The following is an 18,487-nucleotide window of genomic DNA, read 5'->3' as shown; positions in this document are numbered from 1 at the left end:
AAAGTAAAGCATCCTCAGGTGCATTTGACTTCATACTCCAGGCTGTCTGGCTCTAGGTGAGTGATCACACCATCATGGTTTTGCGAGTCACATGACTGAGCAACTGAACTGAACTGAAGACCTTTTTTGTGTAGTTCTTCTATGTATTCTTGCCACCTCTTCTTAATCTCTTCTGCTTCTATCAAGTCCTTACCTTTGCTGTTCTTTATCATGCCCGTTCTTGCAAGTGTTCCCTTGATATCTGCAGTTTTCCTGAAAAGATCTCTAGTCTTTCCCATTCTGCTGTTTTCTTCTACTACTTTGCATTATTCATTCAAGAAGGTTTTCTTATCTCTCCTTACTGTTCTGTGGAACTCTGCATTTGTTTGGGCATATCTTTCCCTTTCTTCCTTGTTTTTCACTTCTCTTCAATGGATATAGAATTTCAGTTTTACAAGGTAAAACAGATCTGGAGATCTGTTGTATGACAAGGCCCCATATAATGTTTATAAACTTAAAAATGGTTATGATGATAGATTTTTTTTCTTTTTTTATGATGATAAGTTTTATGTGTTTTTATCTCATAAAAAATGTATTCTTTAAAAAAAGAGAAAATATTATATATCATTTGGTCATTATAATAACATATTCCTTTTTATAACATTTTTGTAACTTGCTGTAAGTTCAATCCTAAAGAAAATAAACCCTGAATATTCACTGGAAAGACTGATGCTGAAGCTCCAGTACTTTGGGCCATCTGATGTGAAGAGCCAACTCACTGGGAAAGACCCGGATTCTGGGAAACATTGAGGGCAGGGGGAGAAGGGGGCAACAGAGGATGACATGGTTGGACAGCAGTACCAACTCAACGGACAACGGACATGAGTTTGAGCAAACTCCAGAGATAGTGAAGGACAGGGAAGTCTGGCGTGCCGCAGTTCATGGGGTTTTAAGGGTCGAATACGACTTAGTGACTGAACAACAATAACTAATATGACAGAAATATCTTGTTGCTCAAGGAATATTATGGGGCGTCACAGGTGGCTCAGTGGTTTAGAATCCGCCTGCCAGTTCAGGAAGGTGCAAGAGATTCTGGTTTGATCCCTGGGTTGGGAAGATTCCCTGGACTAGGAAAGAGCAACCCACTCTAGTATTCTTTTGCCTGGAAAATTCCATGGACAGAGGAGCCTGGTGGGTTGCAAAGAGTTGGACATGACTGAGCAACTGATTATACACACAAGTAAATTATAGAATATACTAACGTGAATTTCAAGCACAAAGATGCAGCTTATTTAGTATAATGAACAGTACAAGTTGAATGGAAGACTTTAATGCAAATAGCAACACATTAATGTAAACAAAATCCAGCATTCTAAAATAAATACTCTTTTCAGACTGTTTCTGAACATTTCCTGGTCCTACTTTTTTCTGTGGAATAATTTTATAAAATTGTTCTATTTGTGTATAGGCCATTCTGTTGTCTGCTGTTAAAATTTTTAGTTAACTATTAAAAGCATGTAGAAAAATGGATTGTTGTCATTTTAATGTTAACACTTTATTGTTTTTTTATTAACCTACTGCAGTCAGCCTAGCTGGTACCCTTTGGGCTGACATAGCAGCTGTGTCAGCATAGCCATGGTCAGCTAATTCTTCTGTCATTCCAGTAGTGTTTCATTCAGATTTTATTTTCAGTATTAACACTTTTCCTTTCTTTGTTGCACTTTAGTCTTGTCCAGTTTCCTCTTTCAGTTTTTCGTTTTTGTAAAATGTCATGAGCATTTATCATGGGAGATAAGGAGGCAACACAACTGTATGCTTTGCTGTCTGTGCCGGAACTGAGATGTGACCCATCACTAACAGACTTTGAAGAAAAGAAGGTCCAGCTGTTGTCTCTATGTGATTTGTGTGCTACTGAAAAGCTAGAGTACTATATTCAGTTGCATACAGCTGATGCCAGTAACTGAAATTTAAATTGTGTTGTTGAGAGCTGGTGTTATTTAATTAAACTATAGTAACTGAAATATGTATATGTTGGACCTGTGAAAAGCAAGGACTGTCTAGAAATTACTCTCTTTTCCTGCCCATTCCCAATCCAACTCTAGCATTTTGACTGAGGTCTTTGTGTCCACTTGGTCATCTCATCAGTCTCATATTCCAAAGCATAATGGTTTATTTTGTTAATTTTATATGATTATAGCATGGTATTTTTTTTCTTCCCCCTCTCAGGTCATATTCCAAAAGCTTGGATTAGCACTGCCATGGACCTTCAGATAGATAAGTAAGTGTCACATGAAAAGTCTAATTTTAATTATCTTAATTGTTTCTATCCTTTTAGTTGTTTGCTACTTTCCAGATGGTTTATTTAAATTTAGCTTTTACATGAAAGAAAATTGTATTCAGAGGCTTCCCTGGCAATCCAGTGGTTACGGCTTCATGTTTTCAATGCAGAGGGCATGGGTTCGATCCCTGGTTGGGGAACTAAGATCCCACATGCAGCATGGCCAAAAAAATATTATTGAAAGAATTGTATTCATTTTTGAATATATATATATATAGTTCACATAATTTAAGTCCCAGTGGTATATGGAAGGGTGTACAGTGGCTCTGTTGGACCAGTTTCAGTCACCCAGTTCCTTTCCCCCAAAATAAGCAGTAATGATTCCTTTTTCGTTAGATATAGCTTTTATATAAGTGGACTTGAGTTCTACAGGCATGCCTCTCTTGCTTCTCTCCTCAATAATCATTTTATGCTATGTTATAGTAGAGAAGCACCATACTGTCGTTTTACTGTTAATTGTGCCTGTGCGGAAACCAGATTTGAGCTGAGTCATGTGGCCAGCTGAAGCTCCTCAGTAGCAGTGCAGTGACAGCACTGGGGCTTTTTGTTCCAGTTGTTTCCACATGCACTTTGCACATAGGTAAAGCTTTAATTTTTATTTGGCAAAAAAATACCAACTTCTCTATTACTATTTGTTCTTTTAATTATTGGTTATTCCACCGTGAAACTTTTTGTATGATCCTAATTACTACCACTTAAAAAAAAATAACACTTTCATTGTCTTTTTAAAAAATATTTCTTTACTTATTTGACGGTGCCAGGTATTAGTTGTGGCATGTGAGATCTAGCTCCCTGACCAGGAATCGAACCTGGGCCCCCTGCATTGGGAGCATGGAATCTTAGCCACTGGACCACCAGGGAGGTCCCTTAACTACTACCACTTTTGAGAAGTGAGAATATTGACATTTACGAATATTTGAGATATTATGATTTCTGCACAGTAGATTTCATTTCCTAGCTTGTAAAAGTTTCTTGGTAAAATTTACTTTTGTCTTCTGCTTAATCACTAGATATGAAACCAAATGGGCAGGTTACTTATTAGCCCAGATTTTAAACTTGGCCAAATAGAAAAAGAATGATATTTGATAGAAATGTAACATAATGCTTTTTTCCTCTTTTCCCTTAAAAAATGTTTTGCTTCTATGGCAGTGTATGGTATTATGGTCTTAACGTTGGCCAGGTCCTCAGTAATGTTTATTTAAAAGCATAAAAAAACATTATTTCCCCCCTTCCCTCTCCCAGCCCCAAGGAGTGTCAAATACTGTGCTGGGCACCCCTAACATAAACTGTTGTAAATCACCTAAAAGCCCTAAGAGGTAGAAGAAGAGATTATGCTACCATATGGATGAGGAAACTGAGGGTAGGTTAGGTCAAATGATTAACAAAATCACAGCATTTACAAATAGCAGAGTCAGAAGTTCCACTCCTGTTTTCACAGTTGCTAAGTGTCTGTTTGTAGAATTATGATGATGTTGCAAATTGAGCTGTTCAAGGTTTTGGTAAGATTGCCTGTGTTCTCTTTATTTAGCATTCTAACAGTTTCTTAAATTGATTGAAAAGTAGAGTTTGTTATTTTTAGATAGTACTTTGTGCCCTTAACTATTATGAAACTGTTTATGCATATACAGATAGAGCTGAAATCTGGTCCAGGAGAGGTGCTAATCTTGTTGAATGGTTTTTAAGTATCAGGCTACAAAACAACAATACTAAATTGTACCCAGCCTCTTGGGGAGTCTTCCTCTGTCATAGAAAATGACACTGAGGATTTGAAATGCAAGAAACTGAGAGCTAGTTTAGGCCTACTCTTCCCTCAAGGCTCCCTTGTGCACTTTGTAAGAAAGTATTAGTGAGAGAACTGTATAGAGTACAAAAGAGGAGGCGTTTGTCACCATTACTGTTTAGAAATAGGATTTGCTTCTCAGCCTGGGGCCCCAGGTCTCTTAAATGCTTAGACTGTAGTCTTCCCACAGGATTAAATAGTGATTTCTGTTTTCGTAGGCAGTTTCATAGGCCTCTTGACACTGTGAGTGGCCTCTTGAATCTCCCGTTGCTCTACCACGTCTGGCTGTGTGGTGTCTTTGTCCTGATGACCTGGTACATCTCATGGCTGCTCTTCAGAATCTATGCCACAGAGGTCAGTGCTGAGTTTCTGTCAGTGCTTCTCTGTCCTGGAGCGCAGAGGTTTATTTTTGGTAGCACACTCATCAGCATGCTGTTGTGCCCAAAGCCATTTTGCGAAGTTGGGTTTTGGTTTTTTCCTGAGACTTCACAAGAAATGTGTCAGTTATAACCATCATTTAATTATAGTGTTTTTTGTTTTTGTTTTTTCCTGAGGAAAAGTATTAGTATTTATAATGTTAGAAAACTAAACTGAAAGAACAGTTGGTTAAACTTGCTATGAGTTATCTCTAGTGTAATTCTCTTTGGAAAGTTTCCATTTCTCTATTGAGTGTATACTAGATTGGCCTGCATTTTAATTAATTTTATATGCTATTGATATAGGTACTATTAAAATATTTAAATATAAGGCAATAAAAATACATATTCTTTGAAGGACATTTTAGAATTTATATTGAAAAAATGATTTTAAATGAATAGGAATAGCATTGTCTTCATCATTCAAATGTTCATCTTAGAAAATGAGTGTTTCTGTTTTATTTTACCATTTCTGTAGATTTGTATCCTTCAGTGGCTTCAGAGAATTTTTGTTTCTTAAATTTGTTTCTATTATTGGAAGCCAGGGATCCAGTAATTTTGGGAAAGTAACATTTTAGAAGGTAGTGTATTTGAGTATATATAATTTTAATGCTGGCTGTTTTTGTAAGGAACACTAAAGATGTTAACTTTGGTGTCTTGTCTTCTTTATAACGAATTCCAAATAGTGCTAAATATACTGAATGTCATTAGTGCTAATATACTGAATGTAATTTGTCATGAAAACAAGACATTGCATAGTCTTTATATTTAATTATATTTGATAGGCTCATCTGTTCCCTGTTCAACCACCATTTTCAGAAGACTCAGATGAATGCCTCCCAAAAGTTTTAAACAGCAATCCTCCCCTCATCATAAAGGTACCAGAGCTATGCATTTTGTGTCTTTACACAGTCATCTCTAACTTATCTTACAGAATGATCTTCGTACTTAACATATTTATATTTTTTGAAGGTCTAGAATATTCTAATACTGTAAAAAGTATTGTAAAAATCACCTACATGCTACATTGAATGTTATTACTTTTTCCAACTTCCATTCCAGGTGACTAAAATGCAAATATATATTGCAATGTATGTGTGTAAGCTAGACTATTTCTATGTTTAGGAGAGGTAGAAAAATATTTCAAGTATGAAATATAATGATATGCAACGATATACATTGGTTTTTCACAAATTCCTCATGGTAGCAAAACAAAACACTTTTTTTTAGTCACTGGATTAGGAAATATTTTCACTCACATAGTATTGACTATTATGATCAAAGAAAGTTTATTATGATCAAACAGAGTACATAGTTAGTGAACTGTCTTAAAGTTTGAATAATGATAATCTGAAACAAATTTTAATCAAAAGTCTAAAGAATTTGTAACATGTTTCTAAATCAACCTAAGTGAGAATAAATTATTTTGATTTTGAAATTTTAAAGTAGAACTATAATGTATGTGATTTTGTTAGTTCATAGTACTTAAAAAAGAATTAAAATAGAACCTAGAGTTTGGATTATACTCTAGAAAACTTGTAAACTAATAAGAAAACGACCCACTGAGGTTCTAATTACCCTTAAATATCAATTATGCTTAGTTTATTAGATAAACAAAAATATCAGATACTCATTTGGTTATTTAACAGATCTGTAATTATTGGGCATATGTCGGCCACTGCTAGTTGCTTAGGGTATAATAATGAATAAGACAAAGCACAACCTAATGGATAAGGCAGATACACAAAATAATGAAAATTTACTGTGGTAAGTGCAACGGGAACCACTTATTCTGCTTGGGACCCAGACAGGAAACCTTCACAGAAGGGGTGGTGTCTTGAGTGATGAGTGAAGTGGTTTGTCAGGGAAGAAAATGAAAATCTATCATAAAAAAGCACAGAATATGTTGTGTATCTACTGCGTGCTGGGTACTACCTTTGGATATGGACTACCTTTGGATATGGTAGTCAGCAAGGTATTGTCCCTGCCTCACAGCTTAGTGGCTGGTACCAGGTGAGACAAGTAAGTAGGCCCTTAATATAAGTTACAGTAAGCACAGCAGGTGAGAGCTGTGTGAGTATGTTTTCGTCAGGGAGGCCGGGGAAGTTCCAGGAGGAAGTGATGTTTATGTTTCCCACCACAAGGTGGAAAGGAACACAGTTCCTTTCTGTAATTCCTTGGTAGCTGGAGCCCATAGTGACTAAGGTAGCCTACGGAGGGTAGAGGCAGGAAAGTGAAAGTCTTGAAGGAAAAGTTATGATTCTGCAAAGTCTTCCCTTCATGAAAAATCTCAGCTGATTTCCCCTTAGATATGTAGTGTTGAGCCCCATTCATAAATAAGATTTTATATAGAGGATAAAAATTTAAATAATGTGTATTTTCTTTCCTTTCAGTATTTGGCCCTGCAGGACCTGATGTTGCTTTCTCAATATTCTCCTTCACGAAGACAAGAAGTTTTTAGCCTTAGCCAACCAGGTATTGCTAAAAGTAATAGACCTAATAGGAATTGAGTATGTGTGTGCAGAAAGCAATCTACTTTAAATTTTTGGTGAGTGAGATGTATTTATTAAAACATCACACATCAGTGAGTCTGTTAAAGTATCGATTTGAATCTTATACAGCTAAGTGTTCACATTGTTGTGGTTAAAAATTATGTTTCTAGGCAAAGTATTTTTCAACTTTTATGTTATTTCTTTCAGCCCCCATCTTCCCTTCACCTAAAGATCTTGTGAGGTAGGCTGACAGTTTTAGAGCAGAAAGGCACAGTTTAAGAATCCCAGAAGTTTTAATGCTACAAAGTTTCTTAAAAATCAAGTGGTCTGATTCTCTCATGGAGGACTTAAGTCTCAAGAGAGATTAAGTGGCTTAATAAAGTTAATGTCAAGAGTTGGAATTAAGAAATTCTGTCGCTTGACTCTTAAGTGCAGAGCTCCCTATTCCAGCCATGCTACTTGGCCTCCCTGTAAAAAGGAGTGTGAAAAGGAACTAGATTCGATGGTGATCCGTCCAAGGAGGCTCTTGGCAACTCTGGAACTCTTCTCCATTATTACTTGCCAAGCTCCTCAAGGTTGCAGCTGTGCCGAATAATGCTCCGCCTAGTTCTTAGAAGAAAGCCTTCCAGCCTAGCACCAGTGGGGACAGAACCAGGTGGCTTTATCTCTCTCTAATAAGCACTTCATTATTTGGCCAGACTTGTCAATTCCCACATTATAAAATAAACCTATAGTTATATGCTACATGGTAATAAAATCCAGTTATGTAAAAATATAAATGGATCAGCACCCCTCTCCTTTTGTGGTGTTCAGTCGCCAAGTCATATCCGGCTGTCTGCCACCCCGTGAACTGCAGCACGTCAGGCTTGCCTATCCTTCACTATCTCCCTGAGTTTGCTCAAACTCATGTCCTTTGAGTTGGTGATGCCATCTAACCGTCTCATCCTCTGTGGCCCCCTTCTCCTTTTGCCCTCAATCTTTCCCAGTATGAAAAAAAATCCACTGCTGGTGCTATGAAAATTAACTGTAGCGATTCTTTTCTAGTAGACTTAGGTTTACTTAAGAATTCCCTATACACTAAATGTTTTCACCAGATATTCAAGTAAACTGTAACAAGGTGGCCTGTTCTCTGCCAAAGGACATATTATTAACTGGGCAGAGAAATAGAGATCAGATTTATGGTTACCAGAGGTGAAGGATAGAGGAGAGAGAATTAGATGACGGCAATCAAAAAGCACAAACTCTCAGTTATAAGATAAATGAGTACTAGGGATGTATGTGCAATAGAATAAATATAATCAACACTGCTGTATATTATATATGAAAGATATTGAGTGTAAATCCTAAGAGTTTTCATCACAAGGAAAATCGTTTTTTTTCTATTTGTTTAATTTGTATCTGTCAGAGATGATTGATGTTCGCTAAACTTACTGACCTGCCTCTTGAGAAATCTGTATGCAGGCCAGGAAGCAACAGTTAGAACTGGACATGGAACAACAGACTGGTTCCAAATAGGAAAAGGAGTACGTCAAGGCTGTATATTGTCACCCTGCTTATTTAACTTCTATGCAGAGTACATCATGAGAAACACTGGACTGGAAGAAACACAAGCTGGAATCAAGATTGCCGGGAGAAATATCAATAACCTCAGATATGCAGATGACACCACCCTTATGGCAGAAAGTGAAGAGGAACTAAAAAGCCTCTTGATGAAAGTAAAAGTGAAAAAGTTGGCTTAAAGCTCAACATTCAGAAAACGAAGATCATGGCATCCGGTCCCATCACTTCATGGGAAATAGATGGGGAAACAGTGGAAACAGTGTCAGACTTTATTTTTTGGGGCTCCAAAATCACTGCAGATGGTGACTGCAGCCATGAAGTTAAAAGACGCTTACTCCTTGGAAGAAAAGTTATGACCAACCTAAATAGTATATTCAAAAGCAGAGACATTACTTTGCCGACTAAGGTCCGTCTAGTCAAAGCTGTTCTTTTTCCAGTGGTCATGTGAAGAAGGCTGAGCGCTGAAGAATTGATGCTTTTGAACTGTGGTGTCGGAGAAGACTCTTGAGAGTCCCTTGGACTGCAAGGAGATCCAACCAGTCCATTCTGAAGGAGATCAACCCTGGGATTTCTTTGGAAGGAATGATGCTAAAAGCTGAAACTCCAGTACTTTGGCCACCTCATTCGAAGAGTTGACTATTGGAAAAGACTCTAATGCTGTGGGGGATTGGGGGCAGGAGAAGAAGGGGACGACAGAGGATGAGATGGCTGGATGGCATCACTGACTCGATGGACATGAGTCTGAGTGAACTGCGGGAGATGGTGATGGACAGGGAGGCCTGGCGTGCTGCGATTCATGGGGTCGCAAAGAGTCGGACACGTATGAGTAACTGAAACTGAACTGAAACTTACTGTGATTACCATTTCATGATGTATGGAAATCAAATCATTAGGCTGTATATACCTTAAACCTGATACAGTGCTGTGTGTCAATTATGGCTCAAAATTGGAAGAAAAAAATGTAATTGGACCATGAAATAGTTCCTTTGTGGTCTTAAGTTACAGCAGAATAAAACATCCTGGGGCCTATTGTTGAAGTATTGTGTTTGTTTTCAGGTTAAGTGGTATTTCTCTTTTGAGCTGTAAATAGAGGGAGAGATTTAAGGACGGACCTAAGCACAGAGAGAATGATTTATTTGGCACCCAGGATGGAGAAACCAGTTTTCAGTGGATTCCTCTGCTGTTGTGAACACAGTGAAGCACAATTGGTTTTTACATGACAGCTGTAGGAGATAAAGGTTTTAGAAATCAAAAGATAGAAAGGAATTAAGAGTGTGGATCACAGTAGTTTAGATTAGTAGGATAGCAGATTCATAAGCCCTCTAAGGATAAAGTATGGTCACTGTCAGATAATGTGTCACTTCTGTAGATACAATAGCAGTTAGGGGCTCTTTTGCAAGTGAAAATGTAGGGAAGCACAGTAGGCCAGCCACAGCAGTTTAGAGGTCACAGGGGCCATGGGGTGCATCTCATTAGACATGGTCAGTGCCTTAGTCTTTGGTCCGTTCACTATTGCTAGTGAAGTAACCTGGGTCTGTTTCACTCAAATCGTGCTCCTGTGTTTGGCTTTATTTTGGCAATCAATTTGAGAGTTTTGTTGTTGTTGTTTTTTTTTAATGGTAAAATAGCAAATTTTGTTTTGTAGACTTAGGAAAATTATTTCACCCAAATATTTATGGAATTTCTGTTACTAGATGGCTTGCGTATAAATATTGGCTTAATAGTAGAAAAGTAGGCCTTTTCATGCAAAGTGTAGTAAGCATGTCTCATTGATATTTCTCCCCATTTTGAGAGGATACTATAAGATTATCTTTATTTTAAAAGCTGGTATTTTTGGACCTCTTAGGTGGACATCCCCACAATTGGACAGCTATTTCAAGAGAGTGTTTGAATCTTTTAAATGATATGACTCAGAAACTTGTGCTCTACCAAGAAGCTGCTGCTACGAATGGGAGAGTGATGTCTTCATCGTACCCAGCGGAACCTAAGAAATCAAATTCTCCAGGTAACTCCTTACACTGCAAAGAGAGGGGAAAGCACTTACATTCTATTTCCTAAGAAAGATAACAGTAGTTAATCTAAGGATTAAATTGTATGTAAGTGTGAAGTATATATTTGTAGGCAGAATTGATCCAATATATGGGATATTGTACTGAACCAAAAAGGCAGCCTGAGTATCATTGTAGATTGAAAAAATTAAGTTCATTGTGGTGGTAGTGTTAAAAAGGCTAACACATGTTGGTCATTAACCAGAAGACTTCAGTTTAGCCTGCTGCTGCTGCTGCTGCTAAGTCGCTTCAGTCGTGTCCGACTCTGTGCGACCCCATAGACGGCAGCCCACCAGGCTGCCCCGTCCCTGGGATTCTCCAGGCAAGAACACTGGAGTGGGTTGCCATTTCCTTCTCCAATGCATGAAAGTGAAAAGTGAAAGTGAAGTCGCTCAGTCATGTCTGATCCTCAGTGATCCCAGGGACTGCAGCCTACCAGGCTTCTCCATCCATGGGATTTTCCAGGCAAGAGTACTGGAGTGGGGTGCCATTGCCTTCTCCCAGAGCCAAGTGAATCTTTACAAGTGGTAGTGGATGCTCTTCTGATTGCAGTATCCCAGACGTAAAAAATTGCTGGAGTGCCAGAGAGAAGTAACTGAAGTGACTCAGTGATTTAGGGATGGGGGTGTCACATTCATTGTTTTAAGGTAGCTAAATGTTTGAAAGATGAAAGCTGAGAGGAAGAAGTAGAGGTGGAGGAACCTATGCTATTTTACGGAACACCTTAAGTAGGTGATACTTAGGAATGTAAGACTGAGAAAAAAACTTAATGTTCTGATGCCTTGGGAGCCAGGCACTTAAAGAAAATGGGCAGAACTAGCTGGGTGAGGACCATGGTAAACTTGGGGGCATAAGCTTCATCTGAAACGGAAAACTATGGGTTAGCTTTGATCCCTGGTTCCCATGTGAGAATTTGGGCCCAGTATCTGAACTTCTGATACTGGAGGTTTGTAACATTGTACAGGAGGCAGTTATCAAAACCATCCCTTAGAAGAAGAAATGCAAAAAGTCAAAATGATTGTCTAAGGAGGCCTTACAAATAACTGAGAAAAAAAGAGAAACAAAAGGCAAAGGAGAAAAGGAAAGATATACCCATCTGAATGCAGAGTTCCACAGAACAGTAAAGAGAGGTAAGAAAACTTTCCTAAGTCAACAGTGCAAAGAAATACAGGAAAACAGTAGAATGGGAAAGACTAGAGATCTCTTCAGGAAAATTGCAGATATCAAGGGAACATTTCATGCAAGGATGGGCATGATAAAAGACAGAAGAGGTATGGACCTAACAGAAGCAAAGATATTAAGACAAGGTGGCAAGAATATACAGAAGAACTATACAAAAAAATCTTAACAGCCCAGATAACCGTGATGGTGTAATTACTCATCTAGAGCCAGATATCCTGGAGTACAAAGTCAAGTGGGCCTTAGGAAACATCACTATGAACAAAGCTAGTGGAGGTGATGGAATTCCAGCTGAGCTATTTCAAATCCTAAGAGAAGATGCTGTGAAAGTGCTGCACTCAATATGCCAGCAAATTTGGAAAACTCAGCAGTGGCACAGGACTGGAAAAGGTCAGTTTTCATTCCAGTCCCAAAGAAAGAATGCCAAAGAATGTTCAAACTACTGCACAGTTGCACTCATTTCACATGCTAGCAAGGTAATACTCAAGATCCTTCAAGCTAGGCTTTAACAGTATGTGAATCAAGAATTTCCAGATAAACAAGTTGGGTTTAGAAAAGGTAGAGGAACCAGAGATCAAATTGCCAAGATCTGCCTGATCACAGAAAAAGCATGAGAATTCCAGAAAAACATATACTTCTGCTTCAGTGACTATTCTAAAGCCTTTGACTGTGTGGATCACAACAAACTGTGGAAAATTCTTAAAGAGCTGGGAATACCAGACCACCTTACCTGTCTCCTGAGAAATCTGGATGTGGGTCAAGAAGCAGCAGTTAGAACCAAGAACAACAGACTGGTTCCAAATTGGGAAGGGAGTACGTCAAAGCTGTATATTGTCACCTTGCTTATTTAACGTATATGCAGAGTATATCATGTGAAATGCCAGTCTGGATAAAGCACAAGCTGGAATCAAGATTGCCAGGAGAAATATCAATAACCTCAGATATGCTGATGACACCACCCTTATGGCAGAAAGTGAAGAGGAACTAAAAAGCCTCTTGATGAAGGTGAAAGAGGAGAGTGAAAAAGCTGGCTTAAAACTCAACATTCAAAAAACTAAGATCATGGCATCCAGTCCCATCAGTTCAGTTCAATTCAGTCACTCAGTCATGTCCGACTCTTTGCGACCCTGTGAATTGCAGCACGCCAGGCCTCCGTGTCCATCACCGTCTCCCACTTAATGGCAAGTAGGTGGGGACACAATGGTAATAATGACAGACTTTATTTTCTTGGGCTCCAGAATCACTGCAGATAGTGACTGTAGCCATAAAGTTAAAAGACACTTGCTCCTTGGAAGAAAAGCTATGACAAACATAGCATGTTAAAAAGCAGAGATATCACTTTGCCGACAAAGGTCCTTATAGTCAAAGCTATGGTTTTTCCAGTAGTTGTGTATAGATGTGAGAGTTGAACCATAAAGAAGGCTGAGCACTGAAGAATTGATGCTTTCAAACTGATGTTGGAGAAGAGTCTTGAGAGTCCCTTAGACAGCATGGAGATCAAACCAGTCAGTCCTAAAGGAAATCAATCCTGAATATTCATTGGAAGGACTGATGCTGAAGCTCCAATACTTTGGCCAGCTGATTTGAAGAGCTGACTCATTGGAAAAGACCCTGATGCTTGGAAAGATTGAAGACAGGAGGAGAGAGGGACAACAGAGGATGAGATGGTTGGATGGCATCACCGACTCGATGGTCATGTGTTTGAGCAAACTCCGGGAGATGGTGATGGACAGGGAAGCCTGATGTACTGCAGTCCATGGGGCAAAGAGTAGGACTGAGTGACTGAACAACAATCTGAACTTCTGGTCTTTTTCTTTTTTTCTTTTAAAGAGATAGCTGAAGAAGTTTTGGGGGAAATCTATCACTTTTTAAACATTGACAACTAATCTTGATATGTAAAAAAATCACTATATGGGCCAAAGGAAACATATCTCTGACTTTGATTTCATTATTCTGCTGGCTTTATAGACCACAAACAAAGAGATTGCAGAAGAAAAGTGATTTAGATAAGTTCATGGATGTCATGTTTTAAAAGATTCTACTGTGTTTCAGATGTTGTCAACATTCAGATTAGCATTTATTTATTCAACAAGTATTCACTGAATGACTGTCACGTACCAAGCACTACCAGAGAGTCAAAGATGCAGAAACATTCTCGGGCCTGACCTTTTAGTGGGAGGCACACAAACGATGACAAGACAGTGTAACTATTAAAAGGAAGTCTGAAGGAGTAGGGTGATGCTTGATAATGTAAGGAGGAGTTTAAAGTTGGTCCTGAAAGACGTGGAGCCATTAGAGGATTTGAATAGTTATAGTTTCATTAAATTAGCATTTTAGAAAGATCATTGTAATTCTGAGGTGGGGGGGTCCTGGGGCTGAGCAAATATGGATTAGTCATTTCTTTAAATGGTTGTCATATCCCATCAGTCAGAATTTGCCTTTATTTTGAGGAATAATTACAAAACTTGAAAGCACTGATCTTGGAACTTCCGTGGTGGTCTGGTGACTAGGACTGCGCTCCTAATTCAGGGGACCTGGGTTCAATCCCTGGTTGGGGAAGTAGATCCCACATGCTGCAATGAAGATCAAAGATCCTGAGTGTGGGACCTAAGACTTGGCGAAGTCAAATAAATAAATAGAATTTTAAAAAATATATTAAAAAACAAAAAACCCCACCAGTTTTAATTTTTAAATTGATTCTTTAGCTATTTCTTATTGTCATTTACTCTTAAAAAGTCATGTAGTAAAAATTTGGTTCTTATAAATGTTTAGTGTCTTATGCCAGTTTTATTGAAAAGATAGACTACTAGTATAATTTATTGTCTTTGTGCTTTGTGCTGGAGTGGCAGAAAGATATTATTGTATCTGTATAATTGGTATAAGAGACTGTATAATTGGTAGAGTTATAAGATAATTTTTGAAGAAGCTGTTTACAGAACAGATGTGTAGATACCTGGACAAGTTAATCACTGGTGTGACTTTTGTTAACTTTAAAGAACTCTGGGGAAAATGAGATAAGGTTAGTGCTCTGTACATTTTCACACTATAGATTTGATTTAGCCAAGTAACGGTTACAGTAAGAATATACAGTAACCCAGGGCATATACTAATGCAATAAAGTTGTTGCCATTTAAAAATAAAATATAAATTCGCTCAGTGCAGCTTAGAGTTGGAGAAATTGACCTTGAAGATGAAGATATCTGTTTAGGGTAAAAAGCCGAGAGAGGCTGAACCAGTCTGACAGAAAAAGATGTATAAAGCTCCTTAAGTGGTCACCAAGTTGCAGTAGTAAAATCTGGGTGTTGGAATTGTAAACCTAGGTGGAAACAATCTACTGAGTCTTGGTTAAATGAGTTAAACAAAGAATTGAGATGTGTAGAATTTGAGAACCTCCTCTCTGGCCTACTTCGATCAGATTGCCTCTTCTCAGCACTGGATCTGTTCTTTTACAGAAGAAACTGCATTTCAGACCCCCAAATCTAGCCAGATGCCTCGGACTTCAATGCCATCATTAATTAAGACATCACTGTTCTCCTCAAAGTTATCTACACCTGATGTTGCAAGTCCCCTGGCCACCCCATTTGGCTCTAGTGTAGTGAACCGGATGGCTGGAATTTTTGATGTAAACACAAGCTATGGGTCACCTCAAAGTCCTCAGCTCACAAGAAGAGGGCCAAGATTATGGACTTCAGCTTCTGGTGAGGACCGTTTATTTTCTAAAATTTGAAATGTCATAGCTGCAGAGAATCATACAGCCTAAGTTTTTGCCTTCTTGGTTCTTTTTTTTTTGTAGATCAGCAAATGACTGAATTTTCTAACCCTTCTCCATCTACCTCTGTTAGTGCTGAGGGTAAGACAGTGAGACAGCCCAATGTGATTTACTCATGGATCCAGAATAAACGTGAACAGGTAGGATGATATGGGCATAGGATTTATATTTACATATAGCATTGAGAACATCAAGGATCTCACATAAGTAAGCCATCAGGAATAAATAGAACTTTGGGGATGCTGCATATATTAAATTGACCCATATGAAGTTATTAGTATTTGGTTTTGAGTTATACAAATTACAAGTTCATATGGCTTAACCTAATGCAATCAATGCCTTTGATCTATGAATTTTTTCATTTAAGAGGTATTTATTGATTTCTTCATATACACTGGGTGTGTTTTTAGATACTGGGAAAACAGCAAACAAAAGTCCCTGACTGTATGTTTACATTGCTGGGAGAAATATCAATAACCACAGATATGCAGACGATACCACCCTTATGGCAGAAAGTGAAGAGGAACTAAAAAGCTTCCTGATGAAAGTGAAGGAGGAGAGTGAAAAACTTGGCTTAAAGCTCAACATTCAGAAAACGAAGATCATGGCATCTGGTCCCATCACTTCATGGGAAATAGGTGGGGAAACAGTGGAAACAGTGTCAGGCTTTATTTTTCTGGGCTCCAAAATCACTGCAGATGGTGATTGCAGCCATGAAATTAAAAGATGCTTACTCTTTGGAAGGAAAGATGACCAACCTAGATAGCATATTGAAAAGCAGAGACATCGCTTTGCCAACAAAGGTCCGCCTAGTCAAGGCTATGGTTTTTCCAGTGGTCATGTATGGGTGTGAGAGTTGGACTGTGAAGAAGGCTGAGTGCCAAAGAATTGATGCTTTTGAACTGTGGTGTTGGAGGAGACTCTTGAGAGTCCCTTGGACTGCAAGGAGATCCAACCAGTCCATCCTAAAGGAGATCAGTCCTGGGTGTCCATTGGAAGGACTGATGCTGAAGCTGAAACTGCAATACTTTGGCCACCTCATGTGAAGAGTTGACCCATTGGAAAAGACCCTGATGCTGGGAGGGATTGGGGGCAGGAAGAGAAGGGGATGACAGAGGATGAAATGGCTGGATGGCATCACCGACTCAATGGACATGGGTTTTGGTAGACTCCGGGAGTTGGTGATGGACAGAGAGGCCTGGCATGCTGCGATTCATGGGATCGCAAAGAGCTGGACACGACTGAGCAACTGAATGAACTGAACTGAGGGCAGATAGCTGAGCAAGCACATGTATTATAGTTCTGCGTGGTGAGATGAGGTAGCAGGCACCTGGAACAGCTTGTCAGGCTCATTAGCTGTTTTAAAGACTGAAATTTTCTCTGAATAACATGGATGACTACTGCATGGTTTTACCCACAAGAATGACATGATGTAACCTTACATTTTGAAAGTACTGCTGTGTTGAGACTAGATCCTCAGGGGGCAGGAATGGAAGCAGAGAGATAGTAGTAAAGCTGTTAGAGTAATCTGGTGACCTGATAATGGTATCTGGATGATGGTATCAATGACCTGAGTGATGGTGATGGAGACTGTAAAATGTGATCAAAGTCGGGGTATATTTTGAAGATAGGTATGATAGGATTTGCTTATGGTTTAGTTGTGGTGTGAAAGAATCAGTGTTGATTCTGAAGCTTTGGCCCGAGGATCTGAAACAATGTAGTTGCAGTTTATTGAGTTGCAACTTTCTGATGATTCTAGAAAAGAGATTTGATAGAGAAGAGGTAGGGAATCATGAGTCTGATTTTAGACATAGCAATTTTGAGATACTAGACAATCCAGTGAAAATACTGAATAAGATATTAGACATGTATCTGGAGTCTAGGGAAAGTCCAGGTTAGAATTGAAATTCTGGAAGTCATCAGAGCGTGAAAGCCATGAGACTCCATGCAAATTATTGGAGAGTGTAGATATAGAAGAAAAGAGATGCAAGAACTGGAACCCTTTGATGAGAAAGTCTGGGAGATGAGGAGGAATAGCAACGGAGACCGAGCACCATTAAGGTGAGAAAGAACCAAGAAAAGGGTGTTTCAGACAGAAGTGTCAGATGCTGCTGAAAAGAAAAGATGCTGCTATGTCTGAAAAGAAGCATGAGGTTCAAACTAAAAATGGACTGGTGTGCTAGGAATATGGAGGTCATTGAGTCCTTGACGAGAGCTATTGGGTGGAGTAGTAGCAAGGAATACCTGACTGGCGTGGGTCCCAGAGAGACTGGGAGAGGAATTGGGAGACACAGAGAAGCTACATCTTTCAAGGAGATTGACTGTAAGGGGACCAGAGAAATGGGCGAATAGCTGGGGGAAGTTGAGAGGTCAGGAAAGGGTTTTATTTTTTAAGGTGGGAGAAATAACAACATGTTTGTTGATGGAATGCTCAGTTAATAGAGAGGGCAGAACTGAAGGCATTTTACAAAACTCCAGCAGCACCTATGGCTCTATGTGTGTAAGTACTACTATGTCATGAATTTACTTTCAAGTCAGTTGGGTTATGTAGCTTTTAACTTAATACTGAGAAAATTATTTTCCTTGTAAATGTCAACTAGTAGAAAACTACTTCTGTCTTAAGATCTGTTTTTTGTTTTTTTTTGATAGAGGAAACATGCTCTTTTTTGGCATTAATATTAAGAGGTTAAAGGGTAGGACAGTTGTAGAGAATTGAGAAAGAATATGGTTTTAGGAAATATCACCAGAACTACTTGTTGATTATGACAGGGCTCTAATTTGAAGGCTAGACATGTGTACGTGGGAGTGCAGTTTAGATTAGATGGCCTGTCTTGGTTACCCAATTTATAGTACAAAGATACTTACGTGGCTTACCTTACCTTTCTTTGTAAAGTGTGATGTGTTTCATTTAAGTTAGTGTCTGGAA

General features: G+C 38.7%; 1 protein-coding gene across 1 annotated transcript in view; it reads left to right on the top strand.

Annotated features, from left to right (window-relative positions):
• Positions 1–18,487, top strand: part of NDC1 (NDC1 transmembrane nucleoporin) — a 59,006-nt gene that overhangs the window by 16,901 nt on the left and 23,618 nt on the right. Inside the window, exons 7-13 of the mRNA XM_018044366.1 lie at positions 2,206–2,257; positions 4,316–4,451; positions 5,299–5,391; positions 6,907–6,988; positions 10,412–10,570; positions 15,245–15,490; positions 15,586–15,701. Of these exons, the coding sequence (XP_017899855.1) occupies positions 2,206–2,257; positions 4,316–4,451; positions 5,299–5,391; positions 6,907–6,988; positions 10,412–10,570; positions 15,245–15,490; positions 15,586–15,701 (884 nt within the window). The remainder of the gene's footprint in view (positions 1–2,205; positions 2,258–4,315; positions 4,452–5,298; positions 5,392–6,906; positions 6,989–10,411; positions 10,571–15,244; positions 15,491–15,585; positions 15,702–18,487) is intronic.

The sequence above is a fragment of the Capra hircus genome, chromosome 3 (assembly GCF_001704415.2).
Source record: "Capra hircus breed San Clemente chromosome 3, ASM170441v1, whole genome shotgun sequence".
NCBI classification, from domain to species: Eukaryota; Metazoa; Chordata; class Mammalia; order Artiodactyla; family Bovidae; genus Capra; species Capra hircus.
This window is presented reverse-complemented; position numbering and strand designations above follow the sequence as displayed.